Source organism: Panthera uncia, chromosome B4, assembly GCF_023721935.1.
Source record: "Panthera uncia isolate 11264 chromosome B4, Puncia_PCG_1.0, whole genome shotgun sequence".
Lineage (NCBI taxonomy): Eukaryota > Metazoa > Chordata > Mammalia > Carnivora > Felidae > Panthera > Panthera uncia.
The window spans coordinates 114870595-114893706 of NC_064809.1; the positions used below are offsets into that span (position 1 = coordinate 114870595).

Below are 23112 nucleotides of genomic sequence, written 5' to 3' on the forward strand. Positions count from 1 at the left end.
TTTTTTTAGATTCTATATTGTTTATTTCTGCTCTGATCTTTATTATTTCTCTTCTTCTGCTGGGTTTGGGGTGTCTTTGCTGCTCTGCTTCTGTTTCCTTTAGGTGTGCTGTTAGATTTTGTATTTGGGATTTTTCTTGTTTCTTGAGATAGGCCTGGACTGCAATGTATTTTCCTCTCAGGACTGCCTTTGCTACATCTCAAGGTGTTTGGATTGTTGTATTTTTATTTTCGTTTGTTTCCATATATTTTTTAATTTCTTCTCTAATTGCCTGGCTGACCCATTCATCCTTTAGTAGGATGTTCTTTAACCTCCATGCTTTTGGAGGTTTTCCAAACTTTTTCCTGTGGTTGATTTCAAGTTTCATAGCATTGTGGTCTGAAAGTGTGCATGGTATGATCTCAATTCTTTTATACTTATTAAGGGCCTGTTTTGTGGCCCAGTATGTGATCTATCTTGGAGAATGTTCCATGTGCACTCAAGAAAAAACCATATTCTGTCACTTTGGGAGGCAGAGTTCTAAAGTCCATCTGATCCGGTATATCATTCAGGGCCCTTGTTTCTTTATTTATTCTCTGTTGGATGTTCTATCCATTGCTATAAGTGGAGTATTAAAGTCCCCTGCAATTACCACATTTTTATCAATAAGGTTGCTTATGTTTGTGATTAATTGTTTTATATATTTGGGGGCTCCCAAATTCGGTGCATAGACATTTATAATTGTTAGCTCTTCCTGATGGATATACACTGTAATTATATAATGCCCTTCTTCATCTCTTGTTACAGCCTTTAATTAAAAGTCTAGTTGTTCTAATATAAGTAAGACTGCTCCAGATTTCTTTTGACTTTCAGTGGCATGATAGATAGTTCTCCATCCCCTCACTTTCAATATGAAGGTGTGCTCAGGTCTAAAATGAGTCTCTTGTAGACAGAAAATAGATGGGTCTTTTTTTTTTTTTATCCATTCTGATACCCTATGTCTTTTGGTTGGAGCATTTAGTCCATTTACATTCAGTGTTATTATTGAAAGATATGTGTTTAGAGTCATTGTGATATCAGTAGGTTTCATGCTTGTAGTGGTGTCTCTGGTACATTGTGGTCCTTACAACATTTCACTCACAGAATCTCCCTTAGGATCTCTTGTAGGGTTGGTTTAGTGGTGATGAATTCCTTCAGTTTTTGTTTGTTTGGGAAAACCTTTATCTCTCCTATTTTGAATGACAGACTTGCTGGGTAAAGGATTCTTGGCTGCATATTTTTTCTGTTCCTCACACTGAAGATTTCCTGCCATTCCTTTCTGGCCTGCCAAGTTTCAGTAGATAGGTTTGCTACTAGCCTTATGTGTCTACCTTTGTATGTTAAGGCCCGTTTATCCCTAGCTGCTTTCACACTTGATTTTAGCCAAAAGGCCGAGAAGCGATATCCCTAGCTGCTTTCAGAATTCTCTCTTTATCTTTGTATTTTCCGGTTTCACTATGATATGTCGTGCAGAAGATCAATTCAAGTCTGAAGGGAGTTCTCTGTGCCTTTTGGATTTCAATGCCTGTTTCCTTCCCCAGATCAGGGAAGTTCTCGGCTATGATTTGTTCAAGTACACCTTCAGCCCCTTTCTCTCTCTCTTTTCTTCTGGAATCCCTATGATACGGATATTGTTCTGTTTGATTGCATCATTTCATTCTTTAATTCTCCCCTCATACTCCTGGATTTTGTATCTCTCTTTTTCTCAGCTTCCTCTTTTCCCATAATTTTATCTTCTAATTCACCTATTTTCTCCTCTGCCACTTCAATCCATGCTGTAGCTGTCTCCATTTTATTTTGCACCTTGTTTGTAGCATTTTTAAATTCATCATGACTATTTTTTAGTCCCTTGATCTCTGTAGCAATAGATTCTCTGCTGTCTTCTATGCTTTTTTCAAGCCCAGCAATTAGTTTTATGACTATTATTCTAAATTCTTGTTCTGTTATATTGCTTAAATCGGTTTTAATCGATTTGTTAGCTGTCGCTACTTCCTGGAATTTCTTTTGAGGAGAATTCTTCCGTTTCATCATTTTGGCTAGTTTTCTGTCCCTTTTGCATTTTAAAAGCTTGTTGTATGCTCTGCACCTGCGAGCACCTGCTGTATTAAAGGAGGGTCACATACTGGCCAGGGCCTGGCCCTTCAGGAGGTGTTTTTTCGGGTCTTGTTACTTGCTCTCTGTTGTTGTGACTTTGGTTATTTTATTACCCTACTCATAATAATATTTTGGCCCCTCTACCAGATATGCCTTGATTTGTTCATTGGAGTAGCCCTGTAAAGGGAAACAGATGGACAAACAGGAGACAAAAACACGCAAACACACAAATAACACAAACAAACAAAAAACCCCTAAAGACTAAAAACAAAAAAACCCAAAACACCAACTACAAGTAAAGAAGAGGGTGGAGGTGGTGCTGATGGAAGAGCACATACAAAGAGAGAAATGACTGGGGTTGGGGGGAGGGAAGAAAAAATACTGGTTGGGCAGAGAGACTAAAAGGCTTAATCCAGAGAGGGAAAAAGGAAAATAAAGAAGGAGGTGGGGAAAACGAAATGAGGATAAAGTTGCCCAGACAGAGAAACTATATGGCTTGAAAATTCCAGAGAGAGAAAGGAGTATAAAGAAGGAGGTGTAGAACATGTATCAAGACAATGGATTAAATATGTCTGTTTAGACAGACCAATAACCAGAGTAACCAGCCTAGGGGAGGGAAGAGATAAGGAGGAGAAATGGGGGAGGGGGAAGAATATATCTATATATCCAGAATTGACCTAGAGTTAATCCAGGCAATGCTGCATTGCTTGTTGGTGGTAGCTGTCCTCAGGGTCTGTGCCGCTCCAGTGGATAGGCAGTTACCCAGTGCAAGGGGGCGTGGTTTGGTGTGGTCGGAACCCACCTCCACTAGGAGCCCCAGAAGTGATCCCTGAGGCCCCACCTTGGTGGTGGTGGGGGCAGGGGCAGAATGGTGATCCCCCAGTCTCTTCACGGATCCCGACCTGGTGAACTCAGTTTGAGTGGTCCTCACTGTGCTGCGGACACAGACGGGGGATGGGGGGGCCGCAGTCCTTCTTACTCCGCCAACTCCCCTGACCCTGCGCTTGGCTAGGATTCAAAGTCCCGCTCCGTGAGCTCTGACGCTGGGGAAGTGCCTCTGAATGTGGTGATATGTGGTCCCGGCTGGCTTTGTGCCCCCGCACTTCAGGGACGACCGTCTTCTCTTACCACGGACTGAGTCTCCGCCCTTGCCGCCTGAGACCCCGCCATGGCGGATGGCGGACACAGGCAGGCTTTGTCTTTTCCCACAGCACTCCAGGGACTCAGGGGCCGTATCCTCCTGCAGACTGAGCCCCTGGCCCAGCCGCTGTGCCCGGGGGTGGCGGATGCAGGCAGGTTCTGTGCTATTGCGCAGCCCTCCAGGGAGGGAACCACTTTCTCCAGCTGCGGACTGAGACTCTGACCTACCACCACACCCAGGCCTGGCTCCCCACCTCCCCAGGTGCGGAACAGAGGCCGGCCCCATCCGAAGAAAGCCGCAGTTAGAGATTGGATCCCTCTCAGTCTCAGTCCCAGGTCTATCTCCTGTACCCATAGGTCAGGTCCTGCACTTCTCTAGCCGCTCTTTCTCTTCCCTTTGTCTCTCCACAGAAGGGGGTCCCTCCCCTCCATGCTCACGTGGCCTTTTTTTTTTTTTTTTATCTCCCCCAGTCGCGGTTACCCACCTATCTTTTTTCCAGCTTTCCCATTTTCTTCCTAGTAGATTCAGTTTCTTTCCTCCCAGGCCCTGGTGTTCAAAGTCCTTTGGTTTCTACACTTCTTTGAGAGACACGGGAAGTATGGATTCCCCCTACTTCTCTGCCATGTTGGCCGCCCTCCAGCAACTACGAGTTCTTTAAATATTTTGGATATTAATCCTTATCAGATATATGATTTGTAGATATTTTCTTCCATTTTGTAGGTTCCCTTTTCATTCTGTTGGTTATTTCTTTTGCTGTGCAGAGCTTTTTCATGTGATGTACTCCTATTTATTAATTTTGTTATTACTTGTGCTTTTGCTGTCAGATCAAAAAAAAAAAAAATCATTGCCAAGACCAATGTCAAGAAGTGTTTTTTTCTTCTAGGAGTTCTATAGTTTCAGTTTTTAGGTTTAAAATTTTAATCCATTTCAAGTTAATTTTTGTAAGTGGTGTAAAAGGTCCAATTTCCTTCTTCTGCATATGGATATCCAGTTTTCCTAACACCATTTATTAAGGAAACTGTCTTTTCCCTACCAAATATTCTTTGCTTCATTGTCTAGTATTAATTGGACATATTTGCATGTATTTGTTTCTGTTCTATTAGTTTGTGTGTCTATTTTTATGCCAGTACTGTACATGTTTTAATTACTATTGCTTTGCAGTGTAGTTTGAAATCAGGAAGTTCGATACCTCCAGTTTTGCTCTTCTTTCTCAGGCACTTCTGTTTTTGCCCATGAATAGATGCTGAGTTTTTCTTATTGCATGTGGAGAGGGGAAGGGATGACTTATGCTGCCATGATGCTTTGTCTTACCATATTAACAAAGTGTTTTCAGAATTATTAAACCAATACCACCATTAACAACAAAACTGCTAAGTAAATTTAGGATTTCTTTGCAGTTCATTTTGTCTTTAGAATATATCACATGTTAGAGAACTGTGTTCAGATTTACTTGAGTTAATTTTATTTTTTCTATGGTGATGTTTCCCATTGGTATATACTTAGGACCACGTGCTTGTATTTGCATTCTGTTTACATAAAATTTCCCTTTTCTTTATTCTTTTATCCCTTTATCGTTTTCATCCTCTTACATTTTATTTTCAACATTTATACTGTTTCAAAGCCTGATTCTTAAAAGACCTGCTGGATGTAGAGGGAAGCAAATAAAATGAAAATATTTCTGTGTCATTATATATATATATATATATATATATATATATATATATATATATTTCAATCAGGCTACTTAGAATAAGAACTTTGAATATTCTTTGATTTTAAAATATTTGGACCACAAATGTATTTCAAAACATGAATGGCATTTATGTGTCAGGTTTTCTTTAAGAAAACTAGCCTATAATTCTCACTTAGTAGCTATATTATCTTCTGTAGTAAAGTGGGGTCTGTTTACTTATAGAGTTAATAACTAGTTCATTCTCTAATTATTAACCATAAATCTTGCCAGGCTAAGTGATCCTCTGAGTTTTTATCAAAGACCATTTAATAATACTGATGGTAGACTTGAGCTCAAATTTAAATGGGCTTAGTTATTATTCCTTTGCAATATCTCTGGGACTCCTTGGTGTTTTTCTCCACTTATTGAACTATCACCCTAGCAAAGATTTTCATTTTTTCCTTCTTTCTTCATTCTTGCATGCTGCTGCCAGACTAATGTTGCCTAAATACTGCTTTTGTCATTCTCATTCAAGAACTTTACAGTGGTTGCCTGTTGATGATAGTGGCATTAAATATGACTTATCTGCATTGGGCATTCAGCGTTTTCTTGAATCTCATCCTTCTTATCTCTATTATACTCATGAGAGCCTTCTTATCTCCAACTGTTATACTCATGAGAGTCATCACTTAGTTAGCATTTATAATACACCAGGTACTGAGAGAATGATGCATTATTTTCTGCTTTGTGTTGCTGTCTCCATGCAGAGAAATTCCCTTATCCTTCACCGTTAAAGAAACTTTATATCCTTTAATGGTATCTGTTGGCATCTTTTCATCAGTCAATCATCATCTCATGACATTAGCACAAATAATTAAAATAACAGGGGTTTATTGTCAGGTTGCTACAAGTACCTTCACATACCTCCAAGAAACAAAATATTGCCTGATCAAAATATTTTCGAGGACCAGACCTCGAAAATCAAAATCAGAGCAACATTCTCCATCTTCCTGGGTCAGCATACTTTTATTCTCTTCTCCATCATCCTCTCTTTCCTAGACCACAATGATGGCTCATCCCAACTGTACACCAGGATCTCTCACTGCCCATAGTCAGCTGGCAAGAATTCATGTGTTAGTTGAAAATCTTGAGAGAGGAGAGTGGAGGTATTCTTGGGGTACTCAGAGCTCTTACAGGGATCATGGATGGAGCAGTTTTAAAAAGTTTATCAAAAGGGAAGTGAATAAAAGTAGGTTGGATCTTATTTATCAACTTTCAAGATGATTTTATTTAAGATGGGATAGGAAGTTAAATATTTTTATAATTTGAATATTTTTTATGTCCTCAGGCATACCGTGGCAAATAAAAGAGAGTTTGTCAATTAAACTGTGTTTATTTATAGATTGTTGTAGATTTGTTTGAATTTTTATCTATTAATGAAAAAAGACATGACATATGAGAGGAAGTAATAATTTTGCAAATAGATAGTTACCCTTTAATGTTTAGAAAATCGGCCCTTTTTTGGATACAAATCTAATTGTAATGGCAATCTTCTTCTTCAGTTTTGCAGACTCCAGCTGCTAGCAAGCATGTATCTGCCAAAGATCCAAAAAAACTGAAACAATCTAGAAGCATTGACTGTTTTACAGGTAATTAAAATTGGGATAAACTGTTTTTCCAAAAAATTTAAAGATAGTTTTTATATTTCCCTTTTGGTAAAAATGTGTATTTTCTGTTTCAGAATTAAGTGTAATGAATAAAATAAAGAAGAATAAGCTGTCCAAAGCGATTTACTTGATGCAGAAAGCTCTTCTAGTATTTGAAAAAGATGCAGCCTCTACATGTTCACACAACTTTTTGACGGTAACAACATGCCATTCCTTTTTTTTTTTTTTTTTTTTTTTTTTTACTCCTGACATACAACCATTGTTAAAGGAATGATTTAGTTCCCTTTGCTAAAAATAATGTGTTCGTTAGATTATGAACTTTTAGGGTCCCTATATCTAGTCCTCTCTTTTGAGAAGTAGAATGGTTCTGAACAGGGAACTAATTTGTATTGCCAGTCCTGAACTCTCCTAAAATGATAGATCCTCTCACTGTATTTTCTCTTTGTAGGGGCAACTTACATTGGAAGCCAAATAAAATCAGAAGGATGAAAAATAAGGGAAACTATAGAATTTAAGTGACACTATGCTAGCATAATGCATTCCTTACTATGGAATTAAAATACTTCAAGTCCATTGGCTCACATATCTCCTCTCTGGTGGTATTGCTGATTTATGGACCAAATGCCTTATTATCTTACTCTGACCTGGAAATTGTTCTGTCTTCTTGCTGATTCATTGTATATTGATTTTAGAGTTTAAATTTTTGAGGGCAGTAAAATTTAAAGTTAGGGGATTTTTAAAAATTTTGTCTCTCATGCTGTATTACCCATAAAAATTTGATTGTATTGGCTGAGTGAATGGCACATGGTGAAGTAGAGAATAATGATACAAGTAGTTTAGCTGATAAGAGAAAGACAAAAGTAGGTCAAAGCTAGGGAGAAGATACAGAGTTTAAGAAGAGTTTAAGAGAAAAAGTTTAGCATATTTATATAATGAGGATGAAGAGCCAGAAGAAAAGGAATTGAAGATATGAGAGGGGTTAATGATAGAGCAGAATCCTATTAGAAGAGGGAAGGAGATGATTGAAAACACAGATAAAGTGATTCATCTTCAGTGGAGGGTGGGCTGCAGGGCAGACGCCTCATCCTCTGATATAAAAGGGAAGGAGGAAAAGACTGATGTAGATTAGAGTGAGTCTATTAGTGTGGAGGCAGAGAGTTGAGTTGATGCCTTCTTATGCCAATCATCTGATAGAGTAGGAAGCAAGGGATATCTGCCAACAGCGGAGAGCAAGGGTGGACAGTTGGACCGAGGAGAGAGAAGATGGTTACAGAGTGGAGAGGAATGAATGAGGAATGGATGGGGAAGCTGACTCCAAGTTAAAGGACTGGCCAGCACAAAGTTCTGGCTGAAGTTGAAGACCATGAATTTTTAAGAAGCCCCATCTGCATAGTGGTATGACATTATCCTGATGTGTTATTTTTAGTAGCTGTGACAGCAGAATATTTGTGACAGCAGAAATATGTTCAGGGCTGGGTTTTTACAAATGATAGTATGGGTTAAAAGTTCATAATAAAAATGGGTACAGAATGAGTGAGAGGGAAGTGACACCCTCACGGTCTTTAAAGGCTTGGTGACTAGGAAGATGTCAAGAGACTAGACATCTCTGTGAGGTCAGAGACCAGAAAATCAGAATCTGAGAGAGCTGGAAGGATAGGTATTTGAGGTCAGAAAGTAGGATATTGGAATTTAAGATTTCTGATATATAGCACTCTCTGATCATCTGTCCATTACTTCATCCAAAAAATGTTTTTGAGTACTTACCATCCATTCAGCAAATATTTATTGCACATTGATTGTGTGCCTGGTATTATGCTGAGTACAGGGGATAAAAACAAATTAAATCCTTTATTTATTTAAGAAATATTGATGGGTTGCCTTCTCTTTGTGGTCCCTCTTTGTGGATAAATCCAGTCTGTGGGAACATAGATAAGTAAGTAGGTAATTATGGGTCATTGCTATAGATGCTTTCATTGCAAAGAGTGCCAGGGGAATTAGGCAGAGGAGTACCCAACCCAGCAGTGGGTAATGTTTAAGGAAACATACAGAAAAGGAATCGTGAAGTTGAATACTGACAGGCAGAGAAAGAGGAAGACAAAGGGTGGAAATGATATTATGGAAGAGAAAACAACATGTACAAAGTTCCTGAAGCTAGAAGTCTCATAGAGTTCTTGTGGTCCTATAGGTCTCAGTGTCACAGAAGCATAGATGCAAGGGGAGGGGTGGGTATTGGGATAAGATGGTAAGAAGAAGAGACCACAGAGGAAGTCTGAGGATTTTGGATGGACTGATACTATTGGTGTTCAAGGTTGGTAAGTCCGTCCTGGCAGTATTAGGGGAGAGCCTTATTAAATTTGAATATCTAGCATTTGAATGAAGGAGTTTTATGATAGTTTGGATAGTCTCAGATGACTGGTGCCTGATTTTTGTTGGAAAACTTTGGGGGTGTGTTCAGATTCATTTTCTCATCAGATGCTTCTGAAGCCCCTTGCTACTATCTGGTACTTGGAGGATACTAATACTTCAGTCCTATTTCTACATCAAATAAAACTTATCTTTCTTTTAGAACTGTTTCCTCAGGAGTAATTTTGTGGCCTCTCGGAGCCTGGAGAGAATAAAGCCTCTGGGATTTTCCCTTTTGTTTTATTATGACTGAATCTGGTCTTCGTGCTGTCATAATATGCTCATTCCCCTGTTATATCTCTATCTTCCTACCTTTGACACTGGGGACACACTGGAGTTGTGAGAAGTCAGAAGTTTTCATGCTTTTCTCCCTGTGTGCCTTTTCCTTCTATTTCTTAAGTGAAACTATTTTAACTTAAGAAAAATTGTAAGTATAATGTCCTCTTAGGATAGAATCATGAGATGCATTTAGAGGCTCTTTTTTTTTGAGGGGTCCTCCACAAGGATTTCACCAACTAAGAACATGTTGAATATTTATTTAGAAGTTCTGAAATCATATATAGCCACCTCTGCTCCTCAATGGTAGTTTTTTATCCAAGTGTTAAGGCTTAATGATCAGTCCTTAGAGTACTCTCGTAAACAATGATGTTATGGCTCAAATAATTGCCAAACTTTCTCTCTTTAAAGAAGACAAATAAATTTCTTTCCCTTGGCAATCATTTCTGCTGGGGTATATTACAGAATGGTTTACATTATCATGATTTTGTGATAAAGTTATCCCCAAATCAGTAACTGATGTGTCACCTGATACCATAAAAAGGTTTGAAAAGCCTGGGTCTTTTTCTTTTCAGAACTCTTAAATAATTCATACCCTGTTTTAGTTTTTCAGAAGTTTCCTGACCTTGTGGAGCTGCATAATCTCATCAGGTGTCCATTTTATTCCTAATCAGTTATAAGTGGACCAACTTGTTGCCAGGAGTGAGAGACAAACCTTTGATAATAGCTTGTTAGCTTTCTAAATGAAATGACTGGTTTGTTTTTTGATTATGGGGATTTCCAACCTCCCCCCCCCCCCCCGCCCCGCCTTTTTCCTGTCTTGGTTATTGGGCTTCTGAAAGTCCATGTTGGCTTTTTATTACATTAGCGGTAATTGGATTACTAAGTATAATTATTCTTCCTATTTTATAGCATTTTAGTCAAATCAATTCTGTTTGCTTTTGGGGAAAGAATATATGTAAATCAATTTTTTTTTCAGAGATCTTATCAGCTCTTTTTAATTGTTCCATGTTGAAGTCTTTCCCATAAAGAGCAAATTCTTTCTGATTCTGACCCCCTCCTGTGAAGTCATATTTTGACCTCCTAGACTTCAAACTATTGACGGGAGATTTTAGCTAACTTACATTTCAAGTTTTAATGGTATTTCGTAGGAAACTTCATCCAGGTTGCCTTTCTATGCTTCTTTTTAACTTAGCTTTGTATTAAGACAAGATACATAGTAGTTAGGAGTATAGGGTGTTGGGTTAAAGTTTTGGTTCTGCTACTGACTAGCTGTATGATCAAGGTCAAGTTACTTATGCTCTCCTAAGTTTTAATTTCTTCATATATAAAATGGGGGTTCTTGGGAAGATTCAAGGAAATGATGCATGTAAAATGCTTAGCATTTGGCACAGAACAAGCAGTCAATAAATGTTAGCCATTATTATTATTACTACTACTACTACTCTGTCTTCCACTTTAAGCATTCTGGAACATTCTGTTTTATCATATCAGAACTATTTTTTGGTGTTCTAGATATACTTTCCTCTATCAAACTATATGTTTCTTTTTGTGTTGTCTCTGAGATTGATCTTATAAATTGTATATTTTATTCCTAGCAAAAAAAAAATATTTCTTTCCTGGATTCTTGGATATGACTTAACTTTTCATCTCCTTCTAAAATGTATGTAATAGTGCTGAGAATCCAGAATATACCTCAGGAGGTCTACTAGACAAGTAATAAATATGGCACTTTATTATTCCAGTCTTATGATCGTTTTTTATGGATAGTTGTTAATCATGACCTTGAAGATTGCATTATATCTTTCCCCAAGTGTTTTGCTGCACTGTCGATGTCAAACGTATTTAATGTCAATCTGTCCTCGTAAGCATTGAGTAACTTCTAAAAAGAAGCAGGTCTGTTTCTCTATGGGAACTATAGGCAGGGATTTACATTCAGACAAAAGTACTTTGGACTTCAGTACAATTTTTAATGGCAATAAAACAATATGTTTTGATGGACATACTAGGCAACATGTTGGACATGTTATAGGCAACAGTCATGTCCATACTGAGAACATTTTCTCTTTTTACAGTTGAATAGAGCTGGTTTCATGGGAATTTTTCTTTCTTGAGTTTTTGGGACTACTTTTCTGGTAATATTTTTTTCCTTTTATTTGAGGAACCCCCTTTAAAAAGCCCTAATCACTTTCTTTTTAAAAAATTGATGTATAATTGACATATAACGTTATATTAGTTTCAGGTGTGTAACGTAATGGCTCGATATTTGTCTATGTTACTAAATGATCACTGCAAAAAATCTTATTAGGTATTTGTTATCAGTTACAAAATCTTTTTTCTTGTGATGACAACTTTTCAGATTTACTCTCTTAGGAACTTTTAAATAAGGAATACAGTATTATTAGCTGTAGTCACTGGGCTGTACATTACACCCCCATGACTTATTTTATAACTGGGAATTTGTACCTTTTGACCTCACCCATTTTTGTCCCACCTCTCACCCCCAACCAACTGGCAACCACCAATGAACTTGGCTTTTTTCAGATTCCATATGTGAATGACATCATATGGTATTTGTCTTTTTCTGACTTATTTCACTTAACATAATGCCCTCAGGGTCCATCTATGTTGTCTCAGATGGCAAGATTTCATTTTTTTTCTATGGCTGAATAATATTCATACATATGAGTTATATATTCATATATATATAATGTGTCTTGGCTATTGTAAATAATGCTGAGATGAACATGGGGGTATAGATACTTTTCTAATTAGTGTACCAGTCACTCTCTTATAAATGGAATGCTTTTAGCAATTCAATGATTTGGCTTACTAAGTTAGGATTTTAATTTCTTTTTTTTTAAATTAGTTTCATTTTTTAAAAATATTTGAAATTTATTGTCAAATTGGTTTCCATACAACACCCAGTGCTCATCCCAAAAGATGCCCTCTTCAATACCCATCACCCACCCTTCCCTCCCTCCCACCCCCCAATCAGCCCTCAGTTTGTTCTAATTTTTTAAGAGTCTCTTATACTTTGGCTCTCTCCCACTCTACCTCTTTTTTTTTTTCCCTTCCCCTCCCCCATGGGTTTCTATTAAGTTTCTCAGGATCCACATAAGAGTGAAACCGTATGGTATCTGTCTTTCTCTGTATGGCTTATTTCACTTAGCATAACACTCTCCAGTTCCATCCACGTTGCTACTAAAGGGCCATATTTCATTCTTTCTCATTGCCACGTAGTACTCCATTGTGTATATAAACCACAATTTCTTTATCCATTCATCAGGTGATGGACATTTAGGCTCTTTCCATAATTTGGCTATTGTTGAGAGTGCTGCTATAAACATTGGGGTACAAGTGCCCCTATGCATCAGTACTCCTGTATCCCTTGGGTAAATTCCTAGCAGTGCTACTGCTGGGTCATAGGGTAGGTCTATTTTTAATTTTTTGAGGAACCTCCACACTGCTTTCCAGAGTGGCTGCACCAGTTTGCATTCCCACCAACAATGCAAGAGGGTTCCTATTTCTCCACAGGATTTTAATTTCTAACTAGCACTAGGTTTTACCTTGAGTACTATGATAGAATTTATCTGATTTACATAAATCAAGGACTCTGTTTTAGACTTTTGTTACCTTTCATTTAAGACCTTAGTGCTTTTATTAGTCTATTTCAAATTGGGCCATGGAATCTGAGTTGGGGAGTCTAAAGTTAAAACTGATCAAGACTGAATCAGAACATTTTAAACATATTGTCTTAAAATGCATTATAGAACATCCTTGTCTGTCATAATTTCATATATCTTTCATTCAAAACACATTTACTGAACCTAAAGAGATAAAGAAAGCACTGTCATTGTGGCCAAGACACTCATTGCTTAGAGAGTGTAGACAATCACGTACACAGATCGTATTGTGTGATACCTGCTAAAATAAAGAATGGTAAATGACGAGAGTTAAGTACCTAAATGTGTGGGACTTCTTTTGGGAGGATTCAGAGGTGATTTTTGAGTGAGTCTTGAAGCACAGAAAAGGATGTAAAACCCTTCAGGAAGAGGAAGTTGCATGGGAAAACCTTCAAGGCGTGACAAGCACAGGTTCTCAGGGAAGGATAGGAGGTAGTTATGGGAGAACAAAAGAGTAGAGAAGGAGATAAGGCTAGAAAGTATAATCATGATCAGAATACAAAGGGCTGTGGAGGAGTTTGCACCATAACAAGTATAGGAGGAGTCATTGAAAGGCTAGATGACTGGAGGTTGAGGAGATTAGAGACTGAGAGAAAGGGTAGGAAGCTGATTAACTCATTTCAATCAGTGACTCCCAGTCGCTGCTGTACTTCAAAATTATCCTTGACATTTGTTAATAATACAGATGTTTGGGGCACCTGGGTGGCTCACTTGGTTAAGCCTCCAACTCTTAATTTCAGGCCAGGTCATGATCTCACAGTTTGTGAGTTTGAGCACGGAGCTTGCTTGGGATTCTCTCTCCCTCTCTTGCTGCCCTCCCACCTCCGCCACACTTTCTCTCTCAAAATAAAGAAATAAACTTAAAAAAAAAATACAGACGCTTAAGCCTCATCCCTGGAGATTTTTATTAAATAGGTTCGGAGTGGGGATGGAATATCTTAATTTTTAAATAAACTCCATAGATGATATTGATCAATAGCCAGGTTGGAGAAATATCTGTGCCATGGCAGAAAGCAGGAAGTTTTAAAAAATCTCAGTTGGGTTCATGGATATGGAGAGAGAAGCTGCTAAATTCAAGTCAGAAGATGCTAGTGTCCGACTGGTTTACTGGAGCATGAACTGCTGAGGCAAATTTTGGAAATAAGTGTAGAAAGCCCAGGGCAGTTGGCTAGCCAGTTGAGATAAGGTCAAAAGTAGTGTGTGTTAATATTAGGGCCAGTAAACCAGTGCTGCTGGTGCATTTTATAGGCTGCACACATAATCCAGAGGACGGAAACTTTTAAAGTGTTGGTCCCTTCCCTTGTGTTGCATAATTTTTCCTCAGGCTGATCTCACCTGTTCTTATGCAGCCTAAAATATCTTGGTCTCCACAGTCTGTGACGCAAATGAAGGCACATTAACATTTAATGTTCAAAATATAATAGCTTTCATCTCCCTTCTGTTCAAGTAGGAATGTCTTTAAAATTTTCCACAGTTATCTGGGAGGAATCTACTTATCTTTTTCTGCTCAAGCTTCTTCCTCATTTTGATTCTGGTCTCTTCCTCATCAAACTCCTACCTATTGTTGCCTTTTGAGGGAACCCTGCTCTGTGGGCCTATCTGTTCTCTCAGGGAGCCAAATCTGGTCTTTTGTCTGGTATAGGGTGGAAAGGTCAATGAGCCCCTGTCCAGCCCCATAGTTGTTGTGTCCTCTGGGCTGAACTGGCACTGCTGATTCCTTGACTCTTTCATAGTGTGTTAAGACACAGCTCCTTTAACATCTCTCTTTCCATCCATTTTCTCCATTCTTCTCAGTTTGGTTGAATGAGTGAAAAAGTAGAGATGGTAATGAATAATAGGTGCCATCCTATCCCCTTGATTGATTCATTCATTCAATGATTCAAGTTATACTGAGCACCACATGTCTGGAAATTAGTTTTGAGTGTAGGCCCTAGGAACATGGTTACCATTTAATACACCCCTTCTCACATGATGGAGTAATTGTCCTATGCAGATGGCTAAGATTCTTAACGATAAATGCCAAAAAAAAAAAAAAAAAAAAAAAAATCAAGCCCTCCTTGCACAGAACAAGCAGAATTTAAAAACCCATTTATTATTACAGATAAATTTTAATCACAACTAATGATTTTAGACCTTAATGTTAGCCATTTCCTATAAACAATAAAAATGAGTTCATTCTGATCTCAATTTAGGTCAATCTTTATTTTAGGAGAAAATGTATGATACTACAGTTTTATAATCTACACTCCCACAGGGAACTAGTTTACTCACTCAGTTTTAAATATCACTTTGATGCAAATGACTCGTGGATCCTATCTCCAGTCTTACCCTTTCTTTTGAGCTCAAGTCCCCATCTCCAAATGGAAGCTTTGAACTTAGCATGTCTTCTGCAGGGGAGACAGTACAGGTTTTTGTATCAGAGTGAAGTGTATTTGAAATTTGGTAGGCAGACATCTGTCTTCTCATTTTCGGTATTTCTTTTCTTAAATTTATTAAATTGGCTGGAACTTCCAGAACAAAAATGAATAGGGGCATTTTGTCTCCTTCTGGATTTTATTGATAATTCTTTTAGTGCTTCCCTATTAGCCATAATTTTGGCTATTGGCTAAAATTAATATTTTTCTCATGCTAAGGCAAGAGCTTTCCTAGTTTACTGAGGTTTGCCACACCCCCATCTTTACTGAGGCATAATTGGCAAATAAAATTGTAATATACTTAGAATGTATAATGTGATGATTTGATGTACATATAGAGTAGTTTCCCCTTATCTGTGGTTTTGCTTTCTGAGGAATCAGTTACCTGCAGACAACCACAGCCCAGAAGCAGATGATTCTCCTTCTGATGTATCCTCAGAAGGTCAATAGTAGCCTAATGCTGTGTCACAGTGCCTATGACATTCACTTCACTTCATCTCATCACATAGGCATTTTATCTTCTCACATTGTCACAGGAAGAGGATGAGTACAGTACAATAAGATATTTTGAGACCACATTCACATAACTTTTATTATAATATATTGTTATAATTGTTCTATTTTATTATTAGATATTGCTAATCCCTTACTGTGCCTAATTTATAAATTAAACTTTATCATAGGTATATATGTATAAGAAAAAAATAGTATATATAGGGTTTGATATGTCTGTGGTTTCAGGCATCCATTGAGTAGTTTGGAATGTGTTCCTGTGGATAAGCAGGGACTATTGTACATTATAAAATGGTTACCACAATCAGCTTAATTAACACATTTATCGTATCATTTAGTTACCTTTTTATTTCTGAGTGAGAACACTTAAGATATGTTTTCTTGCCAGATTTCAAGGATGCAATACACTATTATTAAGTGTAGTCACCATGCTCTACATTAGATTTTCAGAATTTATTCATCTTATAACTGGAAGTTTGTGCCTCTTGACCGAATCCCCTCTTTCTTGCCCTTGGCAATCACCATTCTACTTACTGTTTCTAGGAGTTTGACTTTTATTTTTTCAGATTACACATACACATGATACCATACAGTATTTCTCTTTGTCTGGCTCATTTCATTAGTATAATGCCCTCAAGGTCATACATGTCGCTCCAATTGGCAGAATTTTCTTATTTTCTAAGGCTGAATAATATTCCATTGTATATATGTAACACAGTTTCTTTATTTATCAATGGACACTTAGATTGTCTTCACATCTTGGTGATAGTGAATAATGCTGCAATGAACATAGGAGTGCAGATACATCTTAAGATAATGATTTCATTTGCTTTGGATAAATACCCAGAAGTGGGATTGCTGGATTATATGATAGTTCTATTTTTAATTTTTTGAGGAACCTCCATACTGTATACCACATTGGTTGTACCAGTTCACATTCTTACCAACATTGTACAAAGGTTCCCTTTTCTCCACATCTACACCAACATTTGTTATCATTTGTCTTTTTGATAATAGACATTCTAACAGGTGTGAGATACTGTCTCATGGTGGTTTTTATTTACATTTCTCTGATGATAAGTGATGTTGAGCATCATTTCATGTGCCTGTTGGCCATCTGAATGTCTTTTTTGGAAAAATGTCTGTTTGGGGTTTTTTTTGGTCCATTTTTAAGTTATTTGACTGGATTGATTGCTATTGAGTTTAGAGTTCCTTATATATTATAGATATCAAGGCCTTATTGAATGTATAGATTGCAAATATTTTCTCCAGTTCCGTAGGTTGTCTTTTCAATTTGTTGATTGTTTCCTATGCTGTGCTGAAGGTTTTTAGCTTATTTACTTTTGTTTTTGTTGCCTATACCTCTTCTGTCAGAACCAAAAACAATTGTTGCCTAAACCAATGTCAAACAGCTCTTCCTTTATGCTTTCTTCTAGGAGTTTGTGGTTTTCAGGTCTTATGTTTAAGTCTCTAATCCATTTTGAGTTGATTTTTGCATATAATAAGATAATGGTCCAATTTCATTCTTCAAATATGGATATCCAGTTTTCCCAATACCATTTATTAAAGAACCTATTTATTAAAGAACCTAAAGAACTTTCTTCATTGTATATACTTGGAGACTTTGTCAAAAATTAGTTGACCATATTTCTGGGCTCTCTATTTTATTCCATTGGTCTTTCTTTCCTTCTTTTCTTCTTCCTTTCTCTCTCCCTTCCTCCTTTCTCTCTCTCTCTCTTTCTCTTTCTCTACCATATTTTTGATTACTACAGCTTTGTTATATAGTTTGATCAGCTTTGTTCTTCTTGCTCAAGTCTGTGTTAGCTATTTGGATCTTTTGTCATTCTAAATGAATTTTAGGATTGACTTTTCTATTTCTGTGAAAAATGCCATTGGAATTTTCATAAAGATTGCATTGAATTTGTAGATCATTTTGTGTACTATGAATATCTCAATAATATTAATTCTTCCTACCCATGAACACGGGGAATTTTTCCATTTATTTGTGTCTTCTTCAGTTTCTTTCATCAACGTTTTAGGCGCAGACCTTTTTTACCTCCATGGTTAAGTTTATTGCTATTTTCTTGTTTTTGACACTAATATAAATGGGACTGTTTTCTTTATTCTTATTTTTATTTTTTGGATAGTTTGTTGTTAGTGTATAGAAATGCCACAGATTTTTATATGTTGATTTTGGATCTTGCAACTTTACTGAATTTGTTTATTGGTTCTAACAGTGTTTTGGTTGAGTCTTTGCAGTTTTCTCTCTATATAATCATGTCATCTGTAAACAGACAATTTTCTTCTTTCTTTTAGATTTAGATACTTTTTATTTCTTTTTCTTTTCTGATTGCTTTGGCTAGGATGTCCAGTAACAAGTTGAATAGGAGTGGTAAGAATGGGCACTCTTGTCTTCTTCCTGATCTTAGTGGGAATGCTTTCAACCCGTTGCCATTGAGTACGATGTTAGCAGTAGGTTTGCCATATATGGCCTTTATTATGTTTAGGTATGTTTCTTCTATATCCAGTTTGTAGAGGTTTTTTTTTTTTTAATTATAAAAGGCTGTTTAATTTTGTTAAATTCTTTTTCTGAATCTATTGAAATGATCATATTATTTTTATCTTTCATTTTGTTGATGTGGTTTATCACATTTATTGATTTGTATCACATTTATGTTGAGCCATCCTTGCATCCCAGGAATAAATCTTACTTCATCGTGGTGTATAATCCTTTTAATGTATTGTTATATTTGGTTTGCCAATATTTTGTTGAGGATTTTTGCATTTATATTCATCAGGGATGTTGACCTGTAATTTTCTTTTGTTGTAGTGTCCTTGCCAGGCTTTGTTATCAGGGGCATACTGGCTTCATAAAATCAGTTTGGAAGTATCCCCTTCTCTTCATTTTTTTTGGAATAGTTTAAGAATGATTGATATTGATTCTTTAAATTTTTCTGATTCTGGGCTTTTCTTTATTGGGAGGTTTTTGATTACTAATTCATCTCCTTACTTGTTATTTGGCTGTTCATCTTTTCTATTTCTTCATGATTCTGAGTTGGTAAGTCATATATTTCAAGTTATTGATCAATTTCTTCTAGGTTATATAATTCGTTGGTGTGTAATGTTCATAGTAATGTCTTATGATTCTTTGTATTTCTGTGGTATCAGTTATAATGTCTCCTCTTTCATTTCTGATATTATTTGAGGCTTCTCCCTTTTTCTCTTAGTCTAGCTAAAAGTTTTTCAGTTCTGTTTATCTTTTCAAGAAACCAGCTCTTATTTTAGTTGATCTTTTCTTTTTTTTTCTGGTCTCTATTTTATTTATTTCCTTTCTTATCTTTGTTATTTCCTTCAGTCTACTAATTTTAGGCTTAGCTTTTTGTTCTTTTTCTAGTTCCCTTGAAATATAAAGTCAGATTGTTTATTTCAGATCTTTCTTTTTTCTTAGTGGAAGCATTTTCTTTATAAACTTTCTTCTTAGAAGTGTTTTTGATGCATCCCATAGATTTTGGTATGTTGTGTTTCCATTTTTATTTGTCTTAAGATTTTTAAAATTTTCCTTTTTACCTCCTCTTTTTTTTTTAAAAAAATAAACAATGAATATTAAAGAAGTTCAAAAAAATTTTTTTGGTCATTGAGCCTATAATCATATTTTTTCTCATTTGATTTATAGATAAATTAAATTGTATTCATACACTTTCTAATATTAAATTATCCATGTATTCCTGGGAGAGAGACAATATAATTACCATACATTATTCCTTTAATATATTGCTAGATTCGATGTATTAGTATTTTATTTAGAATTCTTGCATTTATATTTGTAAGAAGATTGCCCTATGTCTTTACATGCAGTCACTTTTCAAGTTTTGTATCAAGGGTATAATAATTTTGTCAAATTATTTGAGAAGCTATCTATCTTTGTCTGTAGTTACAAAATTTTTAAATAGTATAGGAGTTATCAGTTCCTTGAGATTTGAAATTTTTTAAAAATGAAATCAGTTGAGACTGACGTTGTGGGATGAATTTTTTGGATATGTTTCTCGGCTCTATCACTATCTTGCATTCAAATTTTCTGCCTCTTAAATTAGCTTGCTGATTTTGTATTTTCATCCCTAAATGGTCAGTGATGTTTTGCATCTTTTTTGTACTTATTGGCCATTTGTAGATCTTCTCTGGAGAACTATCTGTTCAAAACCTTTGTCAGCTTTTTTTTAATGGGGTTATTTGTCTTTTTATTATTGACTTGTAACAGTTCTTTATGTATTTTGAATACAAATCACTTATCAGATACATGATTGGCAGATATTTTCTCTTATTCTGTTGGTTGTCTTTTTACTTTCTTGATGGCATCATTTGAAATTTTTAATTTTGATTAATGTATCTACTTTTTGGTGTGTGTGTGTGTGTGCGTGTGTGCGTGCATGTGTGTGTGTGAGTGAGTTTGCTTGTGTTGTCATATCTAAGAAACCATTGCCTAACTCAAAGCAGTGAAGGTTTACTCATATGTTTTAAGAATTTTATAATTTTAGCTCTTACATTTGGGTCTGTAATTCATTTTGAGTTAATATTTGTATGTAGTGGATGTAGGGGTACTTCATTATTCTCCATGTGGATATCTGATTGTCCTACTACCGTTTGTTGGAAAGGCTGTTTTTTCTCTATTATCCATTTAATTTTAATCTTTATGTGGATTTTTGCTTTGGACCTCAATTAAAGAGTCTTTGCCTTTTAATTTAGTTTAAAAGACAACTTTAACCCATTTACATGCATTATAGTTGTGGATATATTTAGACTTTCTTTGGAAATCTTCAGATCTTCAGATTTTTATTTTTTTGTTTTATGAATTATCTCTCAATGTGTTACCTTTTGAAATGGTGCTTACCTTACTTTCAGGCTCACCGAATAGGTGTTTTTATTTCTCCTTGCTGATAGTAAGAAACTTTCAATAATATTCATTTCATAAGTCACATATACCAGTAGTCTCATTACTTGAGAGTCACATTTCAAGTTGCATTAAGGGTAGGTGTATAGTTCATCAGTATATATAAATGATTGTGCTATGAATTAGTTAAGGACAGTGAAATTATGATGTTAGGTATTCATAGGGTTTGATATGAAAATGAAATGTTTAATATTAATATAATGATAACCATATTAGACATGTAAGTATGCCTCCATTACTTTATTTAATTTATAGCTATTTTTTACTTGGCCTTATTTAGTAGCTAAAGCATTCAATGCTTGAAGCAGGTATAATTCTGAGGCTCAAAAAGCTATATATAGCAAGATAATGTTGTTTAACATTACCAGAATTCTAGAAATATAAATGCACTTCAAATCTTGAAATGTATTTTTCTATGTTCACACTTTATTATAGGAAGCATATTCTTTAATTGAGAAGATTGAAAAAGAACAAAATGCCCTATATTCATATCAAAAATATGTGGAGAGTTCGAAAAGAAAGAAAAGCAGAATCCCTCCCCCACCTATCCTGCTATCCCGAACTCATTGTTCTGTGACATTGAAACCTGCTCCATTTATTTCAGATGTTAAGGTATGTTGCCCATTGTGATCTTTATTTCAGGCAAAGCGACACAAGTACTTTTATGACTATCATGATTGATACCTCTGTTGCTCTTAGGACTTGAATAGTCTTATTTATAAGCACTGAACACTGGGATTAGTATTGTAATGTCTTAACTACGTTTCTTCATGACCTTTTCTTCTTTATGCTATTTCCCTTTATGCTGTATATATAGCCTTGCTATCCCCAAATGTATAGTAAGGAGAAACAGTAGAGAAGTATTTCTGTCTTAAGTATCTTTATCACCATGGCACAGTCATATGCTGACCAAGTGTGTGTTCAAGATGGAGAAGGTCTCAGATGACCTGGAATCAGACATTTGAGGAGGATAGATGTTATTCTCAGAGCCAATGATGGAGATAGGAAATTTGGAAATAGCAAATTTTGAGGTTCTTCCCAGAGTTCTTCCAAGTAAATGGGGGATTCTTTTAATATAAACATATGACAATTCCAACCATATTATAAGTCATAAATCTTTATGTATTTATTGAAGGATGAACTCTTTCTCCCATCTCCAATGCCTTGGAACTTGGCCTAAATATGATTCTAAGTTGAGATTTAGTGTCCTCACAAGCATTTGGTTCCACCTGATTTCTATTTTAAACATTAAATTTTCCTTTTTTTGGATGATCAACAACATTCTCTTTGATGTTGTATAAAAAATAAAGTTTTATCTTTGATTGTTTTTAGGATATTCTGCTGAACTTATATCAACTCGGTATAGTGGAAAGGGCACAGGCTTTAAAGTCAGACAGATACAGGTTTAAAATTGTAGCTCCCCTACTTTCTAGCAATATGACCTTAGGAAATCTAAATATACTTTCTGAGGTGGTGGTGATGGTGGTGGTTTTATTTGTAAAATATGTTTATTGTGAAAATTAAATGAGATAACATATAACATTCTTGGCACATTATACTTGATGTTCCACCATATCTTATATTAAACATGTATAGTAAAGTTTGCTTAAGACAGTTAATGATGGTATAGAGTGTGATTACATTATTTGATGATTTTTTCGATAAATTGTATCCAGTGAGCATTACTGAGTATCTTTTACCTGTCCAACTCTGTGCAAGATAATGGAGGTACAAAAATAATCGCAAAGTTTGATTCCATTCTTTGAGGAGCTTCAGACTAATGGGATATGGACATCAGTGAGAAGTAATATCACCTTTATAATGCTTTATGATTAGGGAAATAGAAGTAACATTCATCTTACACCTAACTGTGCTGTAATAAATGCATTATTATAATTGCTAGCATTTTGAAAGTTAAACTTTGGATTTTTTAGATCTGGTTACAAATGAGGATTCACTGATTTTGGAAATTCGGTACAGAGCTAAGACTAGATGCCTTACCAAGAGTTTTTCTTTGTTTTGTTTTCTTTTTTTTTTTCAAATGTTTTGGTTCATTTAACCAAAATCTTTTTTTATGTGTTTAAAATTAGTAAATAGTCTATCTTATTACATAATGCTTAGAAATAGGAATATATAAGAATTCAATATCTGACCTGTAGTTGTGGGACCTGTCACTTAGCACATTATATGAAGTTTATATATATTGTAAATTAGTAGAGTTGTGTGCTCTAGGAAATTATTGCTGTTACATGCTCATCAACACTAGATGGTGCTGTGGTCTTA

At 35.8% G+C, this 23112-nt stretch overlaps 1 protein-coding gene across 1 annotated transcript in view; it reads left to right on the top strand.

Moving 5' to 3' along the window:
- Positions 1-23112, top strand: part of CFAP54 (cilia and flagella associated protein 54) — a 289637-nt gene that overhangs the window by 62976 nt on the left and 203549 nt on the right. The window contains exons 18-20 of the mRNA XM_049626709.1: positions 6488-6574; positions 6667-6788; positions 21265-21441. Of these exons, the coding sequence (XP_049482666.1) occupies positions 6488-6574; positions 6667-6788; positions 21265-21441 (386 nt within the window). The remainder of the gene's footprint in view (positions 1-6487; positions 6575-6666; positions 6789-21264; positions 21442-23112) is intronic.